The 26,160-nt window shown below is 35.5% G+C and overlaps 1 protein-coding gene across 1 annotated transcript; it reads left to right on the forward strand.

Annotated features, from left to right (window-relative positions):
* The first annotated feature begins 14,777 nt into the window (after positions 1-14,777).
* LOC122597321 lies at positions 14,778-16,567 on the forward strand. The gene is made up of 2 exons (XM_043769926.1): positions 14,778-15,485; positions 15,596-16,567. Exons 1-2 carry the CDS (start codon positions 14,778-14,780, stop codon positions 16,565-16,567), a joined length of 1,680 nt encoding a protein of 559 aa, XP_043625861.1.
* Positions 16,568-26,160: the final 9,593 nt, after the last annotated feature.

Here is a 26,160-nt window from a genome sequence, read left to right on the forward strand (position 1 = left end):
CGATTTTGGTAAATGGACAATTTTTGGCTTAATTTTTAACCAATAAGAGCACACTATGTGGCATTTCAAAAATTTGCCAAAATCTGCTAAAATTTAACAAATTTGTAGGTGCAATCGGCAATTTGGTATATTGGTTCAATACTAATTAATAATTAATTTGTAGGGTGCGTGTGGCACTTGTAGGGTGCATGTGGCACTTGCCTATCGTTCACTAGCATCAGCCAAAACTAGCCGATGTAACTTGCCAAAACTTGATGATGTAATTTGTCGATACTAGTCATTTCACATGCTATAGGCTTACCAAATAGCCAATGTTTTTTGCTGATAAAACTTACCAACTACATCCTTGTTCCCTTATAGTTTCCTACTTTCTAAATCGAATTAAAAATCCATTTGATTTAAAATCATGAATTACCCTCTTGCTTGCAACTACCCTAACCAACTCTCGTTGGTCATTTACTATATTGATAGTGCATCTAATGCAATTGTATAGGCGATGACAATGGAGCTCTTATCACACCATTATATTTTCAATCAATCCCTTTATAACAATTCAATTTTACTTCTTTCAACCCACGTCTTTTAATTTTGTTGGCATCACTAAGACACTAACTCATACTATATCTCAACCCACACTATATTTAGAAAAAAATTCTCACACGTTTAATAGTCAAAATGTTCAATGGTCACAATTATTTCCCCAACCCACTATGGCTTCACAACCCATTGCTATGTAACCCATTTCCAATCCATGTGGGTGTTCCCACCTGGGTTGAGTACAACCCACACTCCAAATCACATACGCTGTAATCGTCCTAATCTCTTTATGTGGAATTGGGTGACCTTGTTTTTGGTTAGAGATGGAATGGTAATTGTAATATGTAACAATACATTTTGACATACTATCGATAGTTACTTAAAACAAATGAACTTTAAAATGTAATTTTTTTAATGAAATTAACCTAAAAACATCACAACAATAGCGTTTGTAAAAAATAATTGAAGTTTTAATACTTTAAATTACATTTATTTTATCTATATTATTTTATAATAATTATCTCACTACTCATTTTTGAAAAATATTATACATTGTTTACATGCGAAAGTATGAAATTGCCCTTAATAAACAGCCCCTATGGAAAGGGTTATTAGAGATTAGCAACTTTGCCCTAAATGAATTAATTTACACTCAAAAGCCCTATTTTGTTAATTTAAACTCTAAGTCTTTATCTTCTAAAATATTTTCATTTTCATTTTTACATCAACTTACATCACTCGACACTAATAGTTGATGGCAAAAATATCTTATACTTCTTTTTATGAAAACAAGATATTAGCAAATATATCCTTTTTTTTTCTTTCTTTTTTGAACGTCATGTATCTCTCTTTTTTAAGTTCTCTCGACTATAGTCATTTTCATGGTCTCCAACTCTTTGTCTTAATCAAATGGCAATGCATTCTTAAGATATTATCTTCTTTAGTTACTATAAAATAGCAAATAAACTTGAACGGGTTAAGCTTCTTTTTATATATATAAACTAGATTATTAACCCGCGTAATACGCGGGGAACATATTAAAATAATTATATATATAAAAGAAAATGGTCTTCAGGCCCGTCAGATAGACGGATAGTCTTAAATATATATATCAAAGGTAAATATCAAATAACAAAACATGTGAAAATAACAAAACAATTTTAAAAGAATAAACCTTTTTATAATAGAAGAAAAAATCATAATCAAACTACAATTGATAACAGACTAAATTAAAAGAGAGGAAAAATAACAATAACATAACAATTTAATGTCAAATTATAAACCAACACGAAAAAAATACCAAAAATAAGTGATATAAAAAAAACCGTATATTTCTTTTGTTGGAGAATTTGGTTAACTTAATTTGTTTATTAAAGATAGGAAAGAAAAGAAATAATATGAATGAGGATTATTAATAAAAATTTAGGTTGTATATATAATTATCTATTTAATAAGTAAAAAAAAGAAAATCTAGAAAATTAGGGGTGCAAAGTGTATCCCCATCCTCCTCTTTAAGTTATAGGATAGCTAGATTGGAAAAAAAACATGTGTAAATAAAATTACATAAATACTCCGTATATGGTTTATTATTATATATAAATGAACTTTTATAGTTTAGATACATGCATTTTATTGGTATTAGTTAATGATATAACTTAGACTTATCAATTAAAAATTAAGACTTGTTAAAACTGTGTTATTCATAATGTTCTACAAAGAGTTTTTTATAAGCTTTTTGAGTTTTTTTTGGCAGCAAAATTATATTATAAAAGTAATAAAAGTAGCAACTAGCACTAGAAGCATTTTAGAAACTTTGACAAAAGATAAATCAAACAAAATATTAATTAATATTAATATAAAGAAAAACTTTGACAAAAGAACAAATTATACTCCGTATATATATTATAAATTTAAAGAGAAAAGACGGAAAATATAAATTAAGGTTTTTTTTTTGAACAACATTTTATTCTACTTTTACTCCTAAGTTTCAAGGGTTTTAAGGGTGTCAAGTATACCTTCAACCTTCCTATTTAGTTATACGACAGATTATAGAGTAATAGACATTGTCAAACTCTTTTTTCTACATGTACGTTATCTTAATATATACTATAAGACAGTTGAACTAATGACTTATTAACCAATTAAATAGCTCAATTTCATCAAATTGACTCTTGCTTATGTCATCATTTAGATTAGCTATAAATTAAAAACTCTAATAATCATTATCCAAATATATTATTATATTAGTACTTATTTTAATTTGTAGAAAAAATCTCATTAATTTATACATTTTTTTGTTTTCCATCAATAATTTACACTTTTTAGCCCTCAATACTTAATTTATATTTATTTTTAGCACAACTTGGGGAGATTTTTTAAAAATTTACAAAAAGTATTTATATTTAATTTTTTAAAGTTTCAATTGTCACTCAAATTAAAAATCCTAATTGTTATCAAAGAGTTTGAAAACAATCATAATTGTTATATAATTATCATAGGGCATGTGATTAAAAGTAAACCTATTCGTGTTATGAGTCCGCATCATGATCAAATACATAAACTTCAATGTCAAGTACAGGATCACAAATATGTTTATATTTTAATTCCTAATTATCTTTAATAATAATATCAAATTATGAGTACAACTGGTTTCAAAAATTCTATAATAGAGAAATTATTGTAGCATGTGCCAACACTGGTAATAGAGAAATTATTTGCAAAGTATAACACTTAGAACTGTATACGTTCAAAATTATAAGCTTTTATGAATTAAATGTATGAACATTTAATATTGATAATACCGTAAACCCCGTGTCCAGTGTTGAACACGGGTCTAAAATCTAATATCATATTAATTTAAACCTTTTCACACAAATAAAGATAAAGTTAAAAAGGATATAAATTTATTATATCTATATTTATTATTTTTAATAAAACCTTAAGAAGATATATTCTGAATTTTTAAAAATATATTAATTTAAGTCAAATATGCCACTTGTCTTATAATTTCAGAGATTTTAAGAGATGTCAAGTATACCATCAACCTCCTCTTTTAATTATAAATTTTAATTTAATACTTTTTGTAAAATGTATAAATAACTTGGTCTGTATATTCTAAATTGAAAATATTAAGATGTGAGGTTTCACATATAAACTTAAATTTTTTTGAACGACTATAAATTTTATTACCAAAACTTCGGCAAAACGCCAAAGCGAGAAACAATTACATAAATATTACAGTAAAAAAGACGGGCTCATTGACCATAACGACCAAGAGAAGTTATGTTAGAGACCCATATATAAACTTAAACTAGTTAGTCTTCAGGTCCATCCGATGGACAGATAGTCTTAAAATATATATATCAAAGATAAATATCAAAATAATAAATAACAAAACAGGTGAAAAATAACAAAACAAATTTAAAAGACTAAACCCTTTTGTAGTAGAAAAAGAAGTCATAATCAAATTATAACCAACAACAAAGATGACAAATAACAATAACATAACAATTCAATATCCAATAATAAACAAACATAAACAAAATACCAAAAATAAAATTAAAGTGATACAAAAAAATGATTTTTTGTTGAGAAATTTATTGAACTTGATTTGTTTTTTAAAGATAAAAGGAGAAGGAGAATATGAATGAGAATAATTAATAAAAATTTAAGTTGTCTATATAATAAATAATTTATTGAAAGAGTATTAAAGATATTATATATTTTTAAAAGTTAAATAATTTGTTTTGATAGAAAAATTTATTAGAGAATTTTAAATATAATTATTTATTTAATAAGCAAATAAAAAAATTAGAAAAAAAGGAGAGACCTCCAGAGTATTTAGAAGAGAGTTTTAGGCCTAAAAAGAGCTTTAAGCGGTGTCAAGTGTACCCTCAACATCATTTTTTAGTTATAACGAGTCATATGTTTGCGCAATGCGGCGACGATAGTGGTAGTGGCACGGGTGGCGGTGATGGCGGTAGTAGCGGCGACGGGTGACAGTGGCGATGGCAGTGGTGACGGGTGGTGGGGGTGGGGCAATGATAGTGAATGTAAAAATAATTGATGTTAAAGGATGTAATGTGATTATTCAAAGGATTGAAGAATTCATGTTGTAATTATTTCATTAAGAGTGCATTCTTTAGTTTTTTTTACAAGGGGTAAGAAAAGAAAGGATAGGAAATCTTTTATTTTTGCATTCTTGAGTTTTCTTTATGAAAGAATAGAAAGGGGAAGAAAGGAAAAAATGACCCTTTTTTGATTCAAAATTTTCCTGCCAATATTGGTCTGATTGTGAATGAAAACTTTCTTTTCTTTTCTTTCCCTATCCTATCTTCTCTTTTCTTTTCCTTTAAATTAAATTCAAGAATGCACTCTAAGGGTATTATAGGTATATTAGGTATAATTATTTAAACTAGTGAATAAAGGAAAAGGAGTATTTTAGGTACTTCAATTCTTTAATTGAAATTTTAAAAATAAAGTTGTTGTTTTGTTATGTATTATATATATAGATAAGTAGATTTGTGACAACCCCGTATCTATAGTTATGTTCATGTAAATTATGCTAAAATGTGTAGTGAACCTTTAGTTTGATAAGAATGTAGGTATTTAGAGAGAAAGTATGTATTAGAACATGCAATGATTAATTGGTCAAAAAGGTTAAGTTTCATTACATGTGGGGGGGGGTTTATATAGGCATACAAATTGCACTTAAACCCCCTTCATAATTACAAACAAGTACATGGTAAATTACATGATAAACCCTTTCATCATATCATAATAAACACAAAGGACAATACAAATACTAATATACAAAACATGTACTACAATATATAAAGCTAACAATCTCCCCCTTAGTGCTGTTTTGTAAATGATCATTGGTGAGCTCTCTTCTTCTTCCTTTGACGTCTATTTCGCTTCTTTGTTGATGATTCGGGTTTGTCATGAGTGGCAGTTTGAGATTTGAAAACTCTTTTTTCGTACTTGTGTTTTGACTCCTTCCAGAACTTCTTTGGCACAAAATGGTATTTTGGATCTTCAGGGCGGTCTGGTGGTTCTATGATGTTGTCGGCAAAGTTATCTGAAGGCATATTATGAATTCCTTGTTCGTTATTCGGTGAATATCTAACTCAGGTGCCTTCTGGAACATGAATGACCCCTTTCAGTTCTTTTGGAAGTCTGGCAGCAATGATTCGTCTTGATCTTTCTCTATGTTCCAGCCTAAACTTGATCTTTCCTATCACTTTCATCAATCTCTTCTTTTCCTTTTTTGACTCTTCGAACTCATAAAGGCTTTCAAAAACATTTAAGAATTGTAACAGAGTGCCATCTGAGTACTTTGCAAGTTCGTCGAGTCGTACAAAGATCTTATGTCCTTGATCACTTTCAAACACAAATCCTCTTGGGTTGTCAAACACTGCACCGTTGTTGAAGTTTTCTAAATTGATGCCCTGGATCCTTTGATTTGGTATGGTGAGGTTGAATTTCTTTCTTCTCTTTTCAATGGCCAGTTGGAAGTCTTTTTGAGTTTGGCTAAGAATGAGACTATCCATGTATCTTTTAACTGCATAATAGGCCTCTTGATTTTCAGGATCAGGTTGAATAAGCTTTCGAGCAAAATGATGAAGGAGGAAGATAAGATCATCGGCAGAAAGATAGTTGAAGTGAGCTTCCCCAAACATATATTGACGATCATCCTCATGTCGAACCACTAACCAGATCAAGCCAGGAGGTCTTGCAAATCCAGGATCACGCCATTCTTTGAAGTGAATACCCACAACATCAACAATCTTGAGTTCAAATTGCTTCTTCCATTCTTTATTAGCTTTGATGTTTTTGGCAGTGACGAGATCTTTCAAATACTTTGCCCTATGAAGCTCTAAATCATATGCTCTACGAGCCCTTAATTCGTCAATGTCGATCTTTTTCAACTCTTCTTTTTCAGAGAAAATCTGCGAAGCTTTTTCTTCAAGAAACTTAGTCAATTTGAACAAATGAGGATGGAGGGCAAGATAATTGACTCTGCTTCTTTGATTTGATTGAAAACCTCCTTCATTGATTTGTATAGGTGGAATTCTAGTGTGATCTTGAAATTGAGGATGATTGAGGTGGTGAATAAGTTGACGAAGATTTAAATGGTTAAGGGATAGATTGGGTTGAGGAACAGTTGGATAGTTATCAAAGCCAGGGGGAGGAAGATCATCATTGTCAGAAGAATCATTTTCATCATTTGGATCAACATCATTGCCTCCAACTTCAAATGTATCATCATCTTGGATTTCATCGTTAACATCTTCAACAATCACAGAGGGGTCAAAATTGAGTTCTCGAGATATAGTATCATCCCTACCAGCTGAGCCAAGTATAACCTCTGTATTAGCACTTGCTCCGATCACAGACTTAACAACATTGATTTCCTTAGTGTGCTCTATATTCTCATTCATTTGTTCATCAACATTTCCAGCATCATGAGGGGCATCTCTAGATTGAGCTTCATCTCCAACAACTTCGTTGCTTCCAATAATATCTGTATCAGCACTAGCCCTTACTTCAGTCGTCGCATCTTCTCTGTTCTCCCCCTCGTGTTGATCCTGATCATCAGGGTCATCACGTCTACGATGGACGACTGCAGCTGCTTTGCAAGATTCTTCTAATTCAGTAATTCTTTTCAGTGCTGCCTCAAGTTGAGCGTCAGCAAGAAACTTTTCTTTTTCGGCATGTTGTTTTTGAAGCAAGAGTTGATGTTGATGGTCAAAATGATCTTGAAGAGTTGCAAGAATGGCTTTGTCAAATGAATCGGCTTGATTATCTAGAGATATAAGGGCAACATATAAATCACCATAAATGGCGTTGACATTGGAGCGAAGAGATTGAGTATGTTGAGGAGAGGAGCTTTGAGGATGACGACTGTGATGAGAGGAGGATGCGGGAGGTGACGAGTGTGGTGGTGATGTTTGAGGATTGGTATGAGGAAGAAGTCCAGCAGCTTCAAGATCCATAAAGAGTTGTCGTTCTTCTGGATTAACTTTACGTCTAATGCCATCTAGATTTGGAGGAGGGCTAGAAGTTGATGATGATGATGGAGATGTGACAGGGGCTTTTCCTTTATGAATAGGAGGACGAAGCACCGCGGTTGATGGCGGTTGAGTTGAAAGAACAGGAACGACCGACATAGATGTCGTTTGCACACTTGTAGGCTCCGTTGGGTTTACAGTGTGGCCTGAATGGTGTTGGCCACCAAGACTTCCCAATGATTTATGAAGCAAATGCTCTACATTGGTTGTTTCAGAACTAATTGGCTCAACACAAGTGTCAGGCTCAATGTTCCGGATGGTGGGACTGCCGGGTTCTCCAAGATTGCCCGTTGTGCTGGGAATTGTATCCTCAGCGCCTGTCATATTAACATGAGCAGGACTTCCAGACACTCCTTGAGAAGGTGGAATCACCGACTCTCGGTCTGTTGATGCAACATCCAAAGGATGTGCATGCTCAGACACATGTGACCTAGGAGATCTAGATTCAATTGTGTGAGGAAATGAAAGTGGGAGAGAGGCAAGAGTCTCCACTACTTCAATATCGACATCCTCCGAGCGAGGAATTGATAGTGGACATGGTTGGTGCCTGTGCAAAAATGAAACTGGATCCTATAAAGAGAATCCAGAGTGGCGAGTAGGTGAATCATGCGAGGGTGGGGAATCCTCGGCTTCTATCATACTGGTGTCATCCCGGCTAGTTGTTTGAACTATCGGAGGGCCATCGTTTTCTTTTTGCCCTATTCTTAGCCCTGACCTCTCATCCTCTCTATTATGTTTTTCAACCCCTCCCTCAGGACCACCTTGTACCTCCGGAATATCGAACACATCATCACAAAAAGGAATATCATCTTGAATATCGTCGTGATGAGAGGAAGATCGTTCATCATGTGATTCCTCAGGAATTGGTTGAAGTGAAGATCTCACAACAGTAGTGGAAGAAGGAGAAGGTGATGAAATAGGATCGGAGGAAGAGGATGGAGGAGTAAGAGGAGAAGGAGTAGAGAATGTTGATGAAGTTGTTTTTGATTTTGATTTTGATTTAGATTTTGAGTGATGACGAGTTTTGCGTTTCTTTTGTTGAGGTGCCGAAGATTCAGGAATTTCGGTAGGATTAGAAGAAGGAACAGATAAGCCAGGTGCCGAATCATCAACTAACCCCTCTTTTCTTTTTCGAGACCTAAAACCCTCACTTGGTGACCTATGCGAGCGTGGGGAAGGCACACCTCGGTGTTGAGTGGCCATACGCTCGGCTAAATACTCTCTGTAAGTCCTGAGATCAGGATTATCTATGGGCACCTGGCTGAGCAGAGATTCAGGAATTGGCATGAAGTTAATGTGAGCAATCCGGTTGTTCGTATATACATGACTGAAGCTTGAGATAACGACACATCTTGAAGCAGGAAAACGTTTGATGTTGTTGTGATTGTTGACAAAATGCTGCATAATAACAGACAAGAAACGGATAAACGCGATATATTTCTTGTTGGCAGTATGTTTACCGTTAACTTGAAGCCGAAGATGATCAAAAACAATGGCAGCAAAATCAAGATAGACATTGAACGCGATTCCAAAGAGATATGTTAGAGTGGCCTTGGTGAAGTCATCTTGACCTTTTCTTGATGGTGACAAGCAGTTGTTGATGATGGAACAAAGAGTATGCCACCTCGGATGAAAATCCTTCGTTTTAATGTCTCTTAGAGTAGAGACGTCACCATCGTAACCCAAGTCGTGTACTCGATGAAGCATCTCAAGAGTTGGTGGAGTTTCAACAAAGTTTGATTCTCATGATCTTGAATCAGCAGCTGGAAAGCGAAGAATTGTTTGGAAATCATCCAGATTGAATGTAAATTGATGTGAAGCTCCATCTGTAGTTTGAAGAGAGAACCGGAAGAATGGACGAGCTCTTCCTCTTGTAGGAACATACTCGATTGTCCGCCACATTTGATATAGAAGTTCTTCTTCAATGCCTTCGGCCATGATAGTGAAGATATTGATCAACGGGTGATACGTGAGCATGACTGGAATGATGTCGAATGGACAGGTAAACGGTATCATAAGACGAAGATTATTCGTCATTTGTTATGTGGCACCATCTTTAAGAAACTCCATTCTGAAATTAACAAGTATACGAATGGGAAACATCGTTTCCAAGGTTAGAAAAGATTAATCATACACTGTTTTTCACAAAAGATGTAAAGGTAGTGCAACAAGGCGTTCAATACCTCACGTCTTAGGGAAAATCAATGTACAATTATGAAAAACAGATTTTATTAAAAGAATTAGTCACACACCTTGTTTCACAGAAGATGCAAAGACAGTACATCAAGGCGTTCAATGTCTTGCTTCTAAAGGAAACCCGATGTATGAAAAATATAACAAGGTTTGAAAAAAAATGTTAATTATACATCTGTTGTTCACGAAAGATGTAAAGGTAGTACATCAAGGCGTTCAATACCTTACTTCTTAAGGAAAACAGATGGATAATCAAGAGAATGAAGGTACAAAAGGAGATTTGGCAACAAGAGTGTCTGTGAACCCAAGAGATTTTATGAGCATTAGATTGTTCACAAATAGAATTATTTGAGGTCACACAATTTTGTGTAGCAAAATATTTGAATTATTTTTGGAAAAATTTGTGACGTATATATGGAAAAATGATTTTATTGTGACAAAAACTAGTATGTTTTGGTTGAAAATCGAAAGATTTGTATGATTAGAGAAAATTTGGGCAGAGTGACATTTCATAAAAATGTGTTTTTAAGAACGCATACTGGTGTTTTAATTTCTGGTATGTTGCAAAGCATCAAGATATCAAGTCGAAACTAGGTATCGATGCACTTGCGAAATCTAATACACCATAAAGTGAATGCAAAGCAAGATAAGCACATATAATCATGCAGATGAGAGAAATAAGCATGCAGAGCAAAAAAAAAAAAAAATCACATAAAAGACACATAAGACAATTAATCATTGAGTAAAAGAAATGAAAATAGAAGAAATAAAATACCCGAATACGTAAAATAAGATGATAGACAATAATGAATCACGTAAACGAGAAATAATCACCCCTGAAAGATAAAAACACAAATTCTAAGAAAACCAGTATTAAAGAGTTGAAAAATAGGAAAAACCGGTATTAAAGCATTGAATAATAGGAAACCGGTATTAAAGCAGTGAAAAGGAGGAAAAACCGGTAAAAGTAAATAGAAAAACCTGAATGCCGGTTTTGAAGAATAGATGAACTAATACCGGGAATCTAAAACTTAAATGTTAATGCTGGGATTCTTTTCTGATGAACTAAAATCGGGATTGGGTGTAGAAATCCGGTTTTGACTGAGAGAATACCGGTATTTGTGAAGGTTAAGAATACTTAGAAAATTTTGTGAAAGGGTCAAATGACTTCAAAACCGGTTTATATAGTGGTCAAAACCGTTTTTTTTTTTTTTATATGTAAAGTTTGGAAAAGTTGGGAAACACATTATCAAAAGAAGAGCACAGATATATACAAACTCCCCCTAGGAACATGCATACAGATAAACAGATAGAAATCTACAGACTCCCCCTAGAATCATGCAATCTACCCTTGTTCTCCCCCTCAAACATTGCATGTAAAAGCACGTAAACATACATCAATTGTTTGAAAAAGAAAATAAACATAGATAGCATGACAGGATGGCAATTAAGCTTGAAGATTTAGCATACCCAACTTGGTTTTCAAAAAATTAAACCTTTGTTCATCTAAGGGTTTAGTGAAAAAGTCCGCAAGTTGGTAGTCAGTAGGGACAAAGTAGAGCTCGATGTTACCTTTTTCGACATGATCTTTTATGAAATGGTACCTTACATCGATATGCTTTGTCTTTGTATGCTGAACGGGATTGCAAGAAATTGCAATTGCACTTTTGGAGTCACAGTAGATCGGAATACGCTCATACTTAAAGCCATAGTCAGATAGTTGAGTCTTCATCCACAGAACTTGAGAACAACAACTAGCAGCAGCGACATATTCAGCTTCAGCCGTTGAGGTAGAAACACAAGTTTGTTTCTTTGAAGACCACCCAACTAACTTGTCACCAAGGAATTGCACACTATCAGAAGTGCTTTTGCGGTCTAACTTACACCCTGCATGATTTGCATCTGAGAAAGCAGTTAATTCGAAACCGGTTTCTTTCGGTTACCATAAACCAAGGTTAATAGTACCCTTAAGATACCGAAAGATTCGTTTAACAGCTTGAGCATGGCTGTCGATAGGGTTAGCTTGAAATCTAGCACACATACATGTTGCAAACATAATATCCGGGCGACTAGCAGTTAGATATAGTAGGGATCCTATCATACTGCGATACAATTTCTGGTTAAACGGTTTTCCATGTAAATCAGCATGAATTTTGGTACGAACCTCCATGGGTGTCCCAATTGGTTGACAGTGAGACATATCAAACTTTTTCAGCATGTCAATAATTATTTATTTTGACAAATAAAAATACCGTTTGACAATTGTTTGACTTGAAGACCAAGGAAAAAGTTTAATTCACCCATCATACTCATTTCGAAATGTTTAACCATTAGAGCAGCAAAGTTTTTGCAGTATGTAGGATTAGTAGACCCGAATATGATGTCGTCAACATAGATTTGGATTAACAGAATATCATTACCTTGCTTTTTAATAAACAAGGTGGTGTCAATGGTACCTTTGGAGAATCCATATTTTAGAAGATAAGTAGAGAGAGCATCATACCATGCACGAGGGGCTTGTTTTAGACCATAAAGAGCTTTATCTAACTTGTAGACATAAGTCGGATGTTTTGGATCAACGAAGCCCTCAGGTTGCTCAACATAAACTTCTTCTTTCAAGATTCCATTGAGAAAAGCAGACTTGACATCCATTTGATAGACTGTAAAGTTCTTGAAGGCAACATAGGCAAGAAATATATGAATGGCCTCAATTCTAGCAACAGGAGCAAAAGTTTCATCGTAATCCACACCGTCTTGTTAAGAGAAACCTTTGGCTACAAGTCGAGCCTTGTTACGAACAACAACACCACTTTCATCTTTCTTGTTTTTGAAGATCCACTTTGTCTTAATTGGTGCTTTGTGAGAATACGGATTTGGAACCAATTTCCACACTTCAAGACGCTCAAATTGTAATAATTCATCTTGCATAGCTTTCACCAAATCGGGATCTTGTAATGCTTCTTTGACGTTACTGGGTTCGACCATACTTAAGAAGTTGACAAATAAGCATTCGTTAGCGAAAGCAGCACGAGTGGTCCGACCAGCATTTGGATCTCCAATAATTTGACTAGGCGGATGAGGAAGCATGGAGCGAGACCACTTTCCGGAGTGAGGAAGTGGTGCAACCGGTGCATTGTCCTCATCAGAATTGGTAAAGCCTTGAGAGTGTTGTTCAGTAACTTGCTCAAACGTAGGTTCATCAGGTAGAATCATGGTTTCTTCTTCGTCAGATCCAGTGCTACTTGTTTGAGAGGATGCAAGAGGTGGAGAAGCCATTGTAGAGTTAGAAGAAGATGATGCGATTGGTGTAGGAGAATTTTCAATGGGTGGAGGAGTTAACACCGGTGAGGTAGATGAGGGAGATGAACTTTGTTGATCAGAAGATGAGCTCTCATTTTGATTGATATTGGTGCGAGAATTATCGGACATGGATGATGAAGGAAGTGTTGGAGAAGGATGATCATGAAAGAATTCATCAAAAACAGTATCTAACTCGGCGGGCGTTGGAGTTGGAAATGAATTCATTAGAGAGGAGAAAGAGTTAGGAGCGGAAGTTTGTGGATAAAGATGAACAGGAGGAGAAAGGTTTTGTTCAAGAAGCATTCTTGAAAATTCGTCAAATTTAACATTCATACTTTCCTGAAAATTCGTCAAATTTAACATTCAAGAAGCAATTGATTCCCTAGAATAACCAATAAAGTATGCTTCATCCCCTTTTGGTTCAAACTTTCCAAGATTATCATGATCGTTCAGAACATAGACACACAACCAAAGGTATTGAAGAAATTCACATTTGGTTTTCTATTGTTGATGACTTCATATGGAGTTTTATCAAACCTCTTGTTGATGATTGATCTATTTTGGGTAAAGCATGTTGTAGCAATAGCTTCGGCCCATAAGTTAGGAGGAAGACGGGAATGGGCAAGCATAGTTCTTGCAGCTTCAACAAGAGTACGATTACGACGCTCAACGCCTCCATTTTGTTGAGGTGTACGCACAGCGGAGAATTGATTAGTGATGCCCACTGAGGAGAAGAAAGTTTCAAGAGTGGCATTCTTGAATTCGGTACCGTTGTTAGAGCGAACAATACGAACAGTGGATTGGAGGTTAACTTCAGTTCGTTTTATGAAGTCGATGATGACTTGAGGAGCGTCACTCTTTTCATGAAGAAAGTAAACCCAAGTATAACGAGAGTAGTCATCAACAATGACCAGAATGTACCGTTTCCTATTGATGCTTTGAACACGCATGGGACCACATAAATCCATGTGGAGAAAGTGAAGAGGGGCTTCAGTGCTCAAGTGTTTCTTTGGACGGTGAGACGCTTTCTTAAGTTTACCAACGGCACAACGGGTTTTGGATTATACTTTGAACCGTTTGTTAGTTGCTTGGTTGTGTGATGCATGGAACATGAGTATGCGGTTTGATGATGAACAATTATTGTGAACTTGGTATGGTTGTATGGTACATAACGACTCCCCTAGAACATTAGTACTTTTGCCTTAGTATAAAGATATGATTGATGCATGGTATGTCGACATGAGGGCATTCACTACTTGTGTGACTAACATGTGAGCATTTGAGGCTAACTTTTCAAGTCGACATGTTTCTTGTTTTATAGTAATGGTGAGACCAAGAAGAGCCGGAACTACTTATAGGGAAAATTCTCAAGAACCCCAACCCGAAGTTCAAGGAAGGGGTCGTGGCGGTGGTAGAGGTAGAGGTGGTGGTAGAGGCCGAGGTAAGGGCCGTGGAAGAGGTCAAGAGAGAGTTCAAGGTAGTGGGGTAGCACCAACACCCGACTTGGCAACCGCTATCGCTCAAGCGGTCACAAACATCATGCCTACTATAGTTGCCCAAGTCACGACATCTCTTCAAGCACCCAACAAGCCGGTACCAAATGTTGAAGCTTAAGTAAATGTGAATAATGAAAATGTCCAACCGGTAGTGGTGGAAGAAGAAGAGGCACCGGTGATGCAAGACAACTACATTCCTATGTATAATCAACATGGAGTGTATCGTCAAGGGTGTTCTTTCAAATATTTCAAGAGTTGTGGAGCTCCGGAGTTTAATGGGGATGGGGGTCCCACGGCTTGTATAAGGTGGCTTGAGGAGATTGAAGCGGTGATTGTTAGGAGCCATTGTACTTATGATGATCAAGTTACTTATTCAACCGGCATGTTTAGAGGTGACGCATTGAAGTGGTGGAACAAGGAAATAGGGGCGGGCAATGCTATACCTTGGGATCAATTCAAGATCTTGGTGAAGGAAAGGTTTTGTCCACCCTATGAACTTCAAACTCTAACCTTGGAGTTCGTTCAACTCCAAATGAATGGGGCGGATTATAAGGGGTACATTCGGCGATTCCAAGAGTTGTCAACACTTATCCCGCACTTGGTGACTCCCGAGGCCCAAGCTATTCAAAAGTTTGTTATGGGCCTAACTCCAAAAGTCCGACACTTGGTAAATAATATCATGCCTACCTCCTTGACGGAAGCCATAAACCGTGCTGGTAGTGTTACCGAAGATCTACTTAGAAGTGGTGAATTGAGCAAACCATCGTCATCAAAAAAGAAGGATGCACCCGAGTCAAGTGGGGTGATGAAGATGGGTAGGTTCGACCCCACACGCCCTAACAAAGGAAAAGTGTTTGCGGCAATTGAACCGGCAAAGAAAGCTTATGTGGGTCCTCATCCACTTTGTAATAAGTGCTCCCGACATCATGCTCCAACCACTCCTTGTGGGACTTGTTTCAATTGCAATCAAATTGGTCATCTTGCTAGAGATTGTAGGGCCCGAGAGTGGCTCCTACTCATGCGGTTCCTCTCCAAACCTTTCCTCCTCAAGCTAACAATCAAAGGGGTCAACGGGGAGCTTGTTATGAATGTGGAAGCACCGATCATTATCGTAATGCTTGTCCTCAATGGGTGGGACAAAATGTTCAAGTGGCGGTTCATCCAAATCAACTCCAAATCGCCGGTCCTAACCAAAATTGTGGCCAACAAGGCCACCAAGTGCAGCCTAGGGGAAGAGCCTTTGCGGTGAATGCAAATGAAGCCCGCAATGATCCAAATATGGTGGCAGGTACATTTCTTCTTAACGGTCATTATGCCACGGTGTTATATGATTCCGGAGCCGATTTTAGCTTCGTGTCCCATAGTTTTGTTCCTTTGATTGATGTTCATCCATGTGCCTTGAACTATGTGCTTGACATTGAGATGGTCAATGGTGCTTTAACTAGACTTAGTCAAGTACTCCGTGATTGTATCTTGACTTTAAACGACGTCGAATTTTACAATGATCTCATGCCTTTCGATATTGGGAGTTTTCACATCATTGTGGGTATGGATTGGATGACGGAGGTGAATGCAGTCATTGATTGTGGCGAAAGAGTGGTCAAAATACCATTGTCAAACGGTAATGTTCTTAGAGTCCAAGGTGAAACTTCCGATTTTTCCAATTCCAAGGTTTTTAGTACTACCGTCACAAAGGTAGAATTGGAAATCGTCCCCATTGTTCGTGATTTCCCCGATGTCTTCCCAGATGACCTACCGGGCTTACCCCCGTCTCGTGAACTTGACTTTCGCATTAATTTGATCCCCGGAGCCGCAACCGTGGCTAAGCCTCCATATAGACTTGCCTTGACGGAAATGCAAGAGTTAAAATCTCAACTTGAAGAACTTCAAGAGAAAGGGTTCATTCGACCTAGTCAATCGCCTTGGGGAGCTCCAATCTTATTTGTAAAGAAGAAAGATGGGTATTGAACAAGCTCACGGTGAAGAACCGGTATCCACTTCCTAGAATTGATGAACTTTTTGATCGTTTGCAAGGTGCCAAATACTTCTCAAAAATCGATCTTCGTTCGGGCTATCATCAACTTAGAGTTCATGAAGATGACATACCAAAGACGGCATTTCATACAAGGTATGGCCACCATGAGTTCACCGTTATGCCGTTTGGATTGACCAATGCACCGGCGGTGTTCATGGACTTGATGAACCGGGTGTGTCAACCCTACTTGGACAAGTCGGTCATTGTCTTTATTGATGACATACTTGTTTACTCAAAAACAAAGGAAGAATCGAGCATTTGCGGGAAGTGCTAAAGTTGCTTAGGAAGGAAAAGTTGTATGCGAAATTTTCTAAGTGCGAGTTTTGGTTCGAGACGCCATCCGAGATTCGTCAATTTCTTGGATTGGCGGGTTACTATCGGCGGTTCATTGAAAACTTCTCCAAGATTGCGCAACCACTTACTCTTTTAACTCAAAAGGAAAAGAAGTTTGAATGGGGCGAGAGACAAGAGAATGCTTTCCAAACTCTCAAAGATATGTTATGTGATGCTCCTATCTTAAGTCTTCCGGATGGAATTGAAGATTTTGTGGTCTATTGTGATGCTTCGGGTCAAGGATTGGGCTGCGTACTTATGCAACGGGGCAAGGTTATTGCTTATGCCTCTCGACAACTTAAGGTGCATGAGAAAAACTACCCTACTCACGATTTAGAATTGGGAGCAGTTGTTTTCGCTTTGAAGTGTTGGAGACATTACCTTTATGGCACCAAATGTGTAATCTATACCGATCATAAAAGTCTCCAACACATTTTTAATCAAAGTGAGTTAAATATGAGGCAAAGAAGGTGGATTGAACTTTTTAGCGATTACGATTGTGACATTTGCTACCATCCGGGCAAAGCCAATGTGGTGGCTGATGCGTTGAGTAGAAAGGGAAGGGTCAAGCCAAGAAGATCAAGAGTCATGAGTCTCACGGTGGGACAAAGTATTCGTGACCGCATCATAGAAGCTCAAGTACAAGCTACTATACCGGAAAATTTTGGTAATGAAGGGCTAGATGGCATGGAAAAACTCTTCGATAGGAAGGAAGACAATGGGCTATACCTAGTTGGAAAGCTTTGGATTCCCATTTTTGGAAATTTGAGAACAATTCTTATGAATGAAGCTCATAAATCACCCTATTCGGTTCACCCGGGATCGGATAAGATGTACTTTGACTTAAAGGATTTCTATTGGTGGCCGGGCATGAAGCGTGATGTGGCTAAATATGTGAGTGAGTGCCTTACTTGCTTACAAGTGAAAGCCGATCATAAGAAGCCACCCGGTTTATTGGTGCAACCGGTGATACCGGAATGGAAGTGGGAACATATTGCAATGGACTTCATCACGAAGTTACCGAAGACAAGAAGTGGACGTGATACCGTATGGGTGATTGTGGATCGGTTGACAAAGTCAGCTCACTTCTTAGCTATTCATGAGACCGATAAATTTGACACCCTAGCTCGTTTGTACATTAAAGAAGTGGTGTCGAAACATGGAGTTCCGGTTTCTATTATCTCCGATAGAGATAGCCGGTTCAAATCAAACTTTTGGGAAGCCTTTCAACAAGCAATGGGTACTCAAATTGACATGAGTACGGCGTTTCATCCCCAAACGGATGGGCAAACCGAAAGGACCATCCAAACGCTGGAAGACATGTTGAGGGCTTGTGCTATCGAATTTGGTGGAAGTTGGGAAGATCATTTACCGTTGGTCGAGTTCTCGTACAATAATAGTTACCATGCGACTATTGAAATGGCACCATTTGAGGCACTTTATGGTACGAAGTGTCGTTCACCACTCGCTTGGGCAGAAATTGGTGAAAGCCAACTCATTGGGCCAGAGATAGTGAGAGACAACAAAGGTGATTTCACAAATTAAAGAGAGATTGCAAGTGGCTCGTGAGAGGCAAAAGAAATACGCCGATGTGAGACGTAGACCGTTGGAATTCAATGTTGGTGACCACGTACTTTTGAAAGTTTCTCCGTGGAAAGGGGTTGTTCATTTCATAAAGAGAGGCAAGCTTGCACCAAGATACATAGGACCTTTTGAGATCATTGAACGAGTAGGAAAAGTGGCATACCGATTGAAGCTACCTCAAGAACTTAGTGGTGTGCATAACGTGTTCCATATTTGTAACTTAAGAAAGTGTTTGGCGAATCCTACACATCATGTGCCCATGGACGAGATTCAAGTGGACAAGAAGCTCAATTTTGTTGAAGAACCGGTAGAGATCTTGGAACGAGAAGTCAAGAAATTGAAGAGCAAACGTTATACGATAGTCAAGGTTCGATGGCGTGCTAGGCGGGGAGCCGAGTTCACTTGGGAGCGGGAGGATCATATGAGATCTAAATACCCGCATTTGTTTAGTGACTAGGGCTCTATCGAATTTTGGGACGAAATTCCCTTAACGGGGGAATAATGTAACAATCGTGATTTTTGACTATTTGACCATGTGTACATTTTGACTAAGTAATAGTTAATCAATATATATATATTCAAGTGCAAATTGAGGTTCAATTTAGTGCAAGGTGTTAATATGGGCCAATTTTTATGATTTAATTTGTATGATTTAATTTGAGATTTATGTGCAAATTGAGGTCATTAGCTAGTGCAAATCGACTCTCATTTAATTAACATCTAAGTTAACTAGTAGAATGAAAATGGGTCATAACCATGGGTTCAAGCCCAACCCATGACCCATCTAAGAGATCCAACCCTATCCTTCTCTCTTTCACTCATTCTTCCATCCATTCAATTCTCTTTCACTCTCTCTACACTAAATGCAAGAACATTCAAACATCTCTCTCTCCCTCTAAAACTTTAGTTCATTTAATGGTGTTTCAAATGGAATAATAATAAAATCATCATTCTTATAATCATTCTAGCATCATATCAAAAGTCCAAGTTTCAAAGTGCATGAAAACTCTTCATCTAGGTCAAATTCGGGTTTGGGTTCTTGTGGAGGTTTTGGTAAGTGTTTTCTAGCTCAAATTCACCATATCAAGTTATTATATATGTCTTTCATCTAAATCTAAGCATCCTTGGTAGTTTCAGGCGTAAAAATCAGGTTTGGGTCAATTTGAGTTACAAATGGGTCAAGGTCGAATTGAACAAGAAAATGTGTTAAAGGGATGGATTTGGATGTTGAAACATGTTTAGTTATGTCCAATTATGTTTAACTATGCGTAAAAATGGGTCTTGAGGCTGTAAGAATCGATTTCATGGTCTACCTATCAAGAAATTAGGGTTTTGGGTCGTGTTTGGGTCAAGAACACCTGCTGGTGTGTATCTGTACAGAACCAGGCGTAACTTACGCCCCTTTAGGCGTAGCTTACGCCCCTCTCCATCATCATTTTTGAAATTTCCTTCTGTTTACGCCAAAACTTGGAAACTTTACGCCAAAATACACAATTCCAGGGCACCGTAACCTACGCCCCTCCCTAGCCGTAGCTTACGCCAGTTGAAACTTGCCCAGCGTAGCTTACGCCCTCCCCAGCGTACCTTACGCCCTTTGAAATGTTTCCTAGCGTAACCTACGCCCAGATGGGCCGTAATTTATGCCCCCTCTAAAGTTCATTTTTCATGTTTTGATTACTAGATAGACTTCTCGTTTCCTTGGATCGAGTCGACCTTTAAAATAAGTCCCTTCTTGAGTTCTAAGGTATCCTACTCGTGTCTTAATACGTATTCAAGTCCCGAGTCCCATTTAAAAGTTCATAAAAGATAAAAGAGAACATAATTGCGTATATATTGATACGTACATGTATGTTTTGATACGTTGTGATCGATTGACAATTAATTGACGTCCTAGCTCACTTTAAGTCCGATAATCAAGGCAAAGGTGAGTTTTCGTAGTTTCCCTTGCTCTTTTAAGAGTCGGGCTGAAGAGTGTACCTTGTGCATTGATGACATTTGTGATTTACATGTTATGTGATGATTTTGTAGTCGTGCAAGTTTGTGTTTTCATTGTATGGTTATTGTATGTGTATGTTGAGATGTATTTAGGATAGTTGTGTATATATGGAAGACGTTAATGCCTTTGAAAGGTTGGAGATGTGGTGGGAAGGCTGCGGGTGACCCTATATATAAATATCAAAGGCTTTTCAAAAGTAGTAACGTACAAAGTATATACGCAAGGTGTTTCATTTTGTGTAGACAATGACGATTATGTTACGTGCAATGAGCATAATGGGGTGCATGATGACATTTCAAACGGGTACTTTTAGTACTTGATGACATTATACGGATACGATATGTACTTGATGACATTTTACGGGTACTTTTAGTACTTGATGACAATTGTTAATGATATGTGGACGATGAGGGACATTGGGTACAAGTGTGCAAATCTTAGGTCATGTACGATGTTAATTCTGTATTGAATTACATGGGTATGTGTTCTTGTTCATTCTTCCCTACAAACTCACCAACCTAGTGTTGACATTCTTTAGTACACTTTTCAGGTAACCAAGAGAACCCAAGAGTTTGATGTGCTTGCTAGATGTCGGACTTGACCATGGATCCGTGATTCATTACCCGTTGAAGGGACCTTGCTTAGGATCATGAGCCATCTTTTGATATTGTTTTGTAAACTTTTGATGGTTGTATGCTCCTTATGCTTTTGTGACATTGTAAACTAATTGTTGGGTTCACGGAATCCTTTTAAATTCATATAGTCTCGTTCTACGATAATTCCATCTTGTGTCATGCTCTTCAGTGCATTTCGAGCCTAGCTCGGGGTGTTACAGAGAGAACAAATACCGGTTTTGGTGTAAACCAGATATTTTTATTACAATTAAAAGTAATTGAGACAATGAAAACCGGTATGGAACCCGGTTTTAGTACAGGCAACACCCGACAGAAACCCGGTTTTAGAACTACTAAACAAAACCGGGATAATATCCGGTATTTGGAGCAGAAGCTTAAAAATTTGATTTCAAGACATTGTGATTTGAGTTAGGATTTGATACTTTATGGGTGATATCTAGGGATGATAATGAGAGGATTAGTACAAGAAATTCGATTACTTTAACATGGTAAAGGGGAAAAGATTGAGGATTTCGAAAAGGAAATAAAAACACAAATTAGCACAAGGATGAACAAAATCAAGCAATGGATCTCTCAAACGTTGTGATTTTGCTCTGATACCAAGTGTAAATTATGCTAAAATGTGTAGTGAACCTTTAGTTTGATAAGAATGTAGGTATTTAGAGAGAAAGTAGGTATTAGAACATGCAATGATTAATTGGTCAAAAAGGTTAAGTTTCATTACATATGGGGGGTTTATATAGGCATACAAATTGCACTTAAACCCCCTTCATAATTACAAACAAGTACATGGTTAATTACATGATAAACCCTTCACCATATCATAATAAACACAAAGGACAATACAAATACTAATATACAAAACACGCACTACAAAATATAAAGCTAACAGTTCACGATATTCATGTGATGTTATATTCACGATCATACAATCTATTCTTTGACATATTATTTTAGTTACTTTGGTAAAAACAAATGAACTTCAATACATATCCTTATAAACTATTAACCAATTAAAAAATTACATAAAATTATGGTTAAAAGATAAATGAACCAATTAATAATCTACTATAGATAAAACTTACTAAAAACAATTTTGTTTATAGAAAAAAACTTAGTAAACGTTGTTAGTGCTAAATTTTCAAAACATATATTTTCAAAATCTACATCTCACACTCCCATCACATTTACACTCATTTTATGGGACTTTTATGTATGTTGTAAAAATCGATCAGAATCAGAATAAGATCAGGAATTGGTTGTCTCAGAAGACGAGTCGGAGCGGACGAGACTAATAACCGGTCAACGGTTCAAAACGGGTCAACATCGGTAAAACTCGCTCAATTTGGTAAAAAATTAGTTGACTCGGGTCAACTATGATCAACTTTTTTTTTCTTTGATAATCTTTTTCTAAAATATCTTAAATTGGTTAAAGTTTAGGTTAATTGTTTAAACTTTGAAATAGTATGTTAATGTTTCGAAGTAGTTATGTTCGAGTTTAAAGTTTATTACATACAAAGTTTAAAATTTTTTATCTTTTATTTATAAATAACCCAATTCGATTTTTCTCCGATCTGATCTAGAGTTTTCTAAAATCCTGACTTCCCCTCACCGATGCTATCCCAAATCACGAGTTTCCCAGCATTGTTTATAAGGGGCCATGAGGTGTGAATTACTCGTGAATATCGACACATCTAGCTTACGTTATTTTAACCGAGTATGTGGTAACGGCCTCCTTGTAGAATAGATTCCTAGTCTAACAAATTCTTTGTGTATTGTAATTTACAACTCAAACCTTTTCAATCGAGAAATGATAGATCCTTCTTACAAGATAGCTTTATATTTCTACTAATCAGATGATGGTAACATGTGAGAAAACAATGGATAAGATTAGAAGAAAAAAAAATAGTAGAATTTACATGTTATCATTATATATATTAATGGCTACCACAACTAAGAGAAAAAAATAATTTTAACTATTGATCTAAACCATTGAAATTCATAATCAAAACAATCTTAACCCTTAAAATTAAAAGTCAACTTTCTTATTTTATATATGGTAACCATTTAAATACTATTTAATCTACACTTTTTGAATCATGTATACTATATACAAATAAGTTACTTACCTACGTACAATTAGCAAATTCTTATGTTTTATATTTTTATATAGAACGACACGTACAAATTACCAATGGATTGAAAATATTTTGAAGTTCAACATTTTAGAGTGAGTCGAGCACTTTAAAATATTGCAAACAACCTTAATGTCTGATATGTATGGTGAACATTTGAGTTTCATGCTAACCGATAGATTATAAGTATTATACGAGTGGTGTACCCTTATAATGCAGCGGTGGTGGTAGCGATGGGTGGTGGTGATGGTAACGTGTGGTTACTAATGTAAAAGTAATTGATATAAAATGAGGTAGTGTATTTATTTTAAGGATTAAAGTAAAAGAATGTATATTGTAAATAAATTTCATTAAGAATACTATAGATCTATACCCGGTCGGTGACAGGGTCAACCCACCAACCCATATGACCTGAAGTCAACCCGCCACTATTAATCCATCAAGTCATATGACTTGAAATCAATTCACCTATCCATTTAACCTGTTAACCCAATTTTTTTAGGTTGGTAGTTGAGTTTGGGTTTACGCCTTTACGGATTGACATATTTAGATTGAGATTTCAAACTCAATATTGATATCAGGTCGGGTTTGTGTTGGATATTATCAATCCGTCAACCCCAATTAATTATTTTATAACTATACTTATATTTGTTTTAGTTACTATTTTAAATAAAGTTATTTTCCCGTGCATAGAAATTTTAAAGTTGACAGTTGGTGAAGTCAACCATCGTCACCCTCACCCGTTTTTCCTGAGTAAAAGTTTATAAGCATCATTTTTAAATCTAAGTTTAAGTCTTTTGACAAATATTCACCAATTTACGCATTTCACGATCCCAATGTACAATTAGTGCTCGGGTAACAAAAGAAACCAATATATGTATAACACATTGAAACTCGACCGAACCAGAAATTCGTCCTGAAATCGTCATAGATTTTTAACCCGCCAACCTAGTTTTCTTGGATTGGGTCCGAGTTGGGATCTTAGTTTTTTAAGTCGACCTGTAAACCTGAACATTTAAATTTAATTTAGTTATTAATTAACGTCGACCTATATGACCCAAATCCAACTCATTTAACCTACAACCCCGCCAATGCACTTTACCCAAAAACAACTTAATTGACCTACCAACCCGTCAACCCACTTGACCAAAAAATCAACTCATTTGACCTAAAACAAACCCATTTGATCTGTCAACCCACATGACCCAAAAAAACAAACTCATTGTAATTAATTAGGTTAACTCTGATCAAGTATAAATTTAGATTTTTGTCTCAAATATTTTAGTGGTTGGTTCACAACTAACTTTGCGCCATAAATAATGTGTTATTCCATACTTCTATTATTTGCTTTAAAAAAAATATCTTCATTATTTTAAATGGTTATATTCTTTTATCATTTTATAATTATAGATTTATATTTAATTTAATTATTATTCTTTAAAAAGTTGTTATCATGATATTTTTATTCATATATAGATAGATAGCCATCAGACAATTCCATAAATATATTGCACACCAAATTTCACTTCAACGTATTTATATTAACCAGACATTACAACAAAATGGGTTATTTGTCCACACATATTTCTTCACACTTCATTAGAAGTGTGAAGAAATATGTTAATTTATTCACAATTTAAATTGTGTAGAAAAAGTTTATATTTAAAAGTGTGAATAATTTTCAAAAATCATAATTTTTACAAACTTATAAATGTATTAATAAAATGTTAACACTTAGAAGTGTGAACATTTGTCATTGATTTTTACACTTAGAAGTGTGAAAATTAATTTGTAACACCTAATTTTTTCACGCTCCTCTCGCATAAAGAAATTTACCGCTCCTCTCGTGTAAAGAAATTTAATGTTACAAATTGACTTTTTACATTTCTAAATGTGAACATATAAAAATAAGTGTGAAAAAACTAAAAATTTTAAATTTTTTTCATATTTATAAATGTGAGTTCTTTATATACCTTTTTAAGTATGGAAAAGTGAACAAATTTTTTCACCTTTTTTAAAGGTAAATGTCGACAAATGACATATTTGTTGTAGTTAGTATTAAATTAGTATTTATTTAAATACAATCAAATTTTCCATATGTTTTAATTGGACTTTATATGAACTCTTTTTATTTCATAGCTAATAAGCAACATAATTTTGGATAACATAAATTTATTATGAATGCATTTTTTTTTAACGCCAACTTGATGCACCATAATTCTCCACAATTTATTTCTTAATGACTAATTGGTTTTTTAATTATGATGAATGCCTTATTTATATAATTAACTATTAAAGTTGACTTTTAATTTTAATGGTGGAGATTAATTTCTTGGTTTATTTTCAATGGTTTAGATCAAAACATTGTTTACTTTTTTCTCTTTGTAGTGGTAGCCATATATATATATATATAATTTGAGATATCCCATGGTTCTTACCAAAAAATGGTTATCAAAATAAGGAAAATTATATATATATATATATATATATATGTTGTTTCTAACCTGGTCAACGACCGGGTATAGATCTAGTTTTGTAATGTTAGAAGGCTTTTTAAGACTAATTACTTTCAAAAAAAATTATCTTTTTTCTTTACTATATACTTTTTTCTAAAACAAGCACCATACACGTCACATACATATTTTTCATGTTCAATGTATTTTGACTGTAGTTATACTCATGGTGTTCATGTGTTTGGTCAAATTTTAGTACATTCTCACCATATTATCGGTAGTTAGTTATAATAATATTAAATCTCATTTTAAATATATCATGTATAATTTTAAAATATTATTTAATTAGTAAATAACTTTAATTCTTATTATTACATTATTAGCATATCT

This window comes from Erigeron canadensis, chromosome 4 (assembly GCF_010389155.1).
Source record: "Erigeron canadensis isolate Cc75 chromosome 4, C_canadensis_v1, whole genome shotgun sequence".
NCBI classification, from domain to species: domain Eukaryota; kingdom Viridiplantae; phylum Streptophyta; class Magnoliopsida; order Asterales; family Asteraceae; genus Erigeron; species Erigeron canadensis.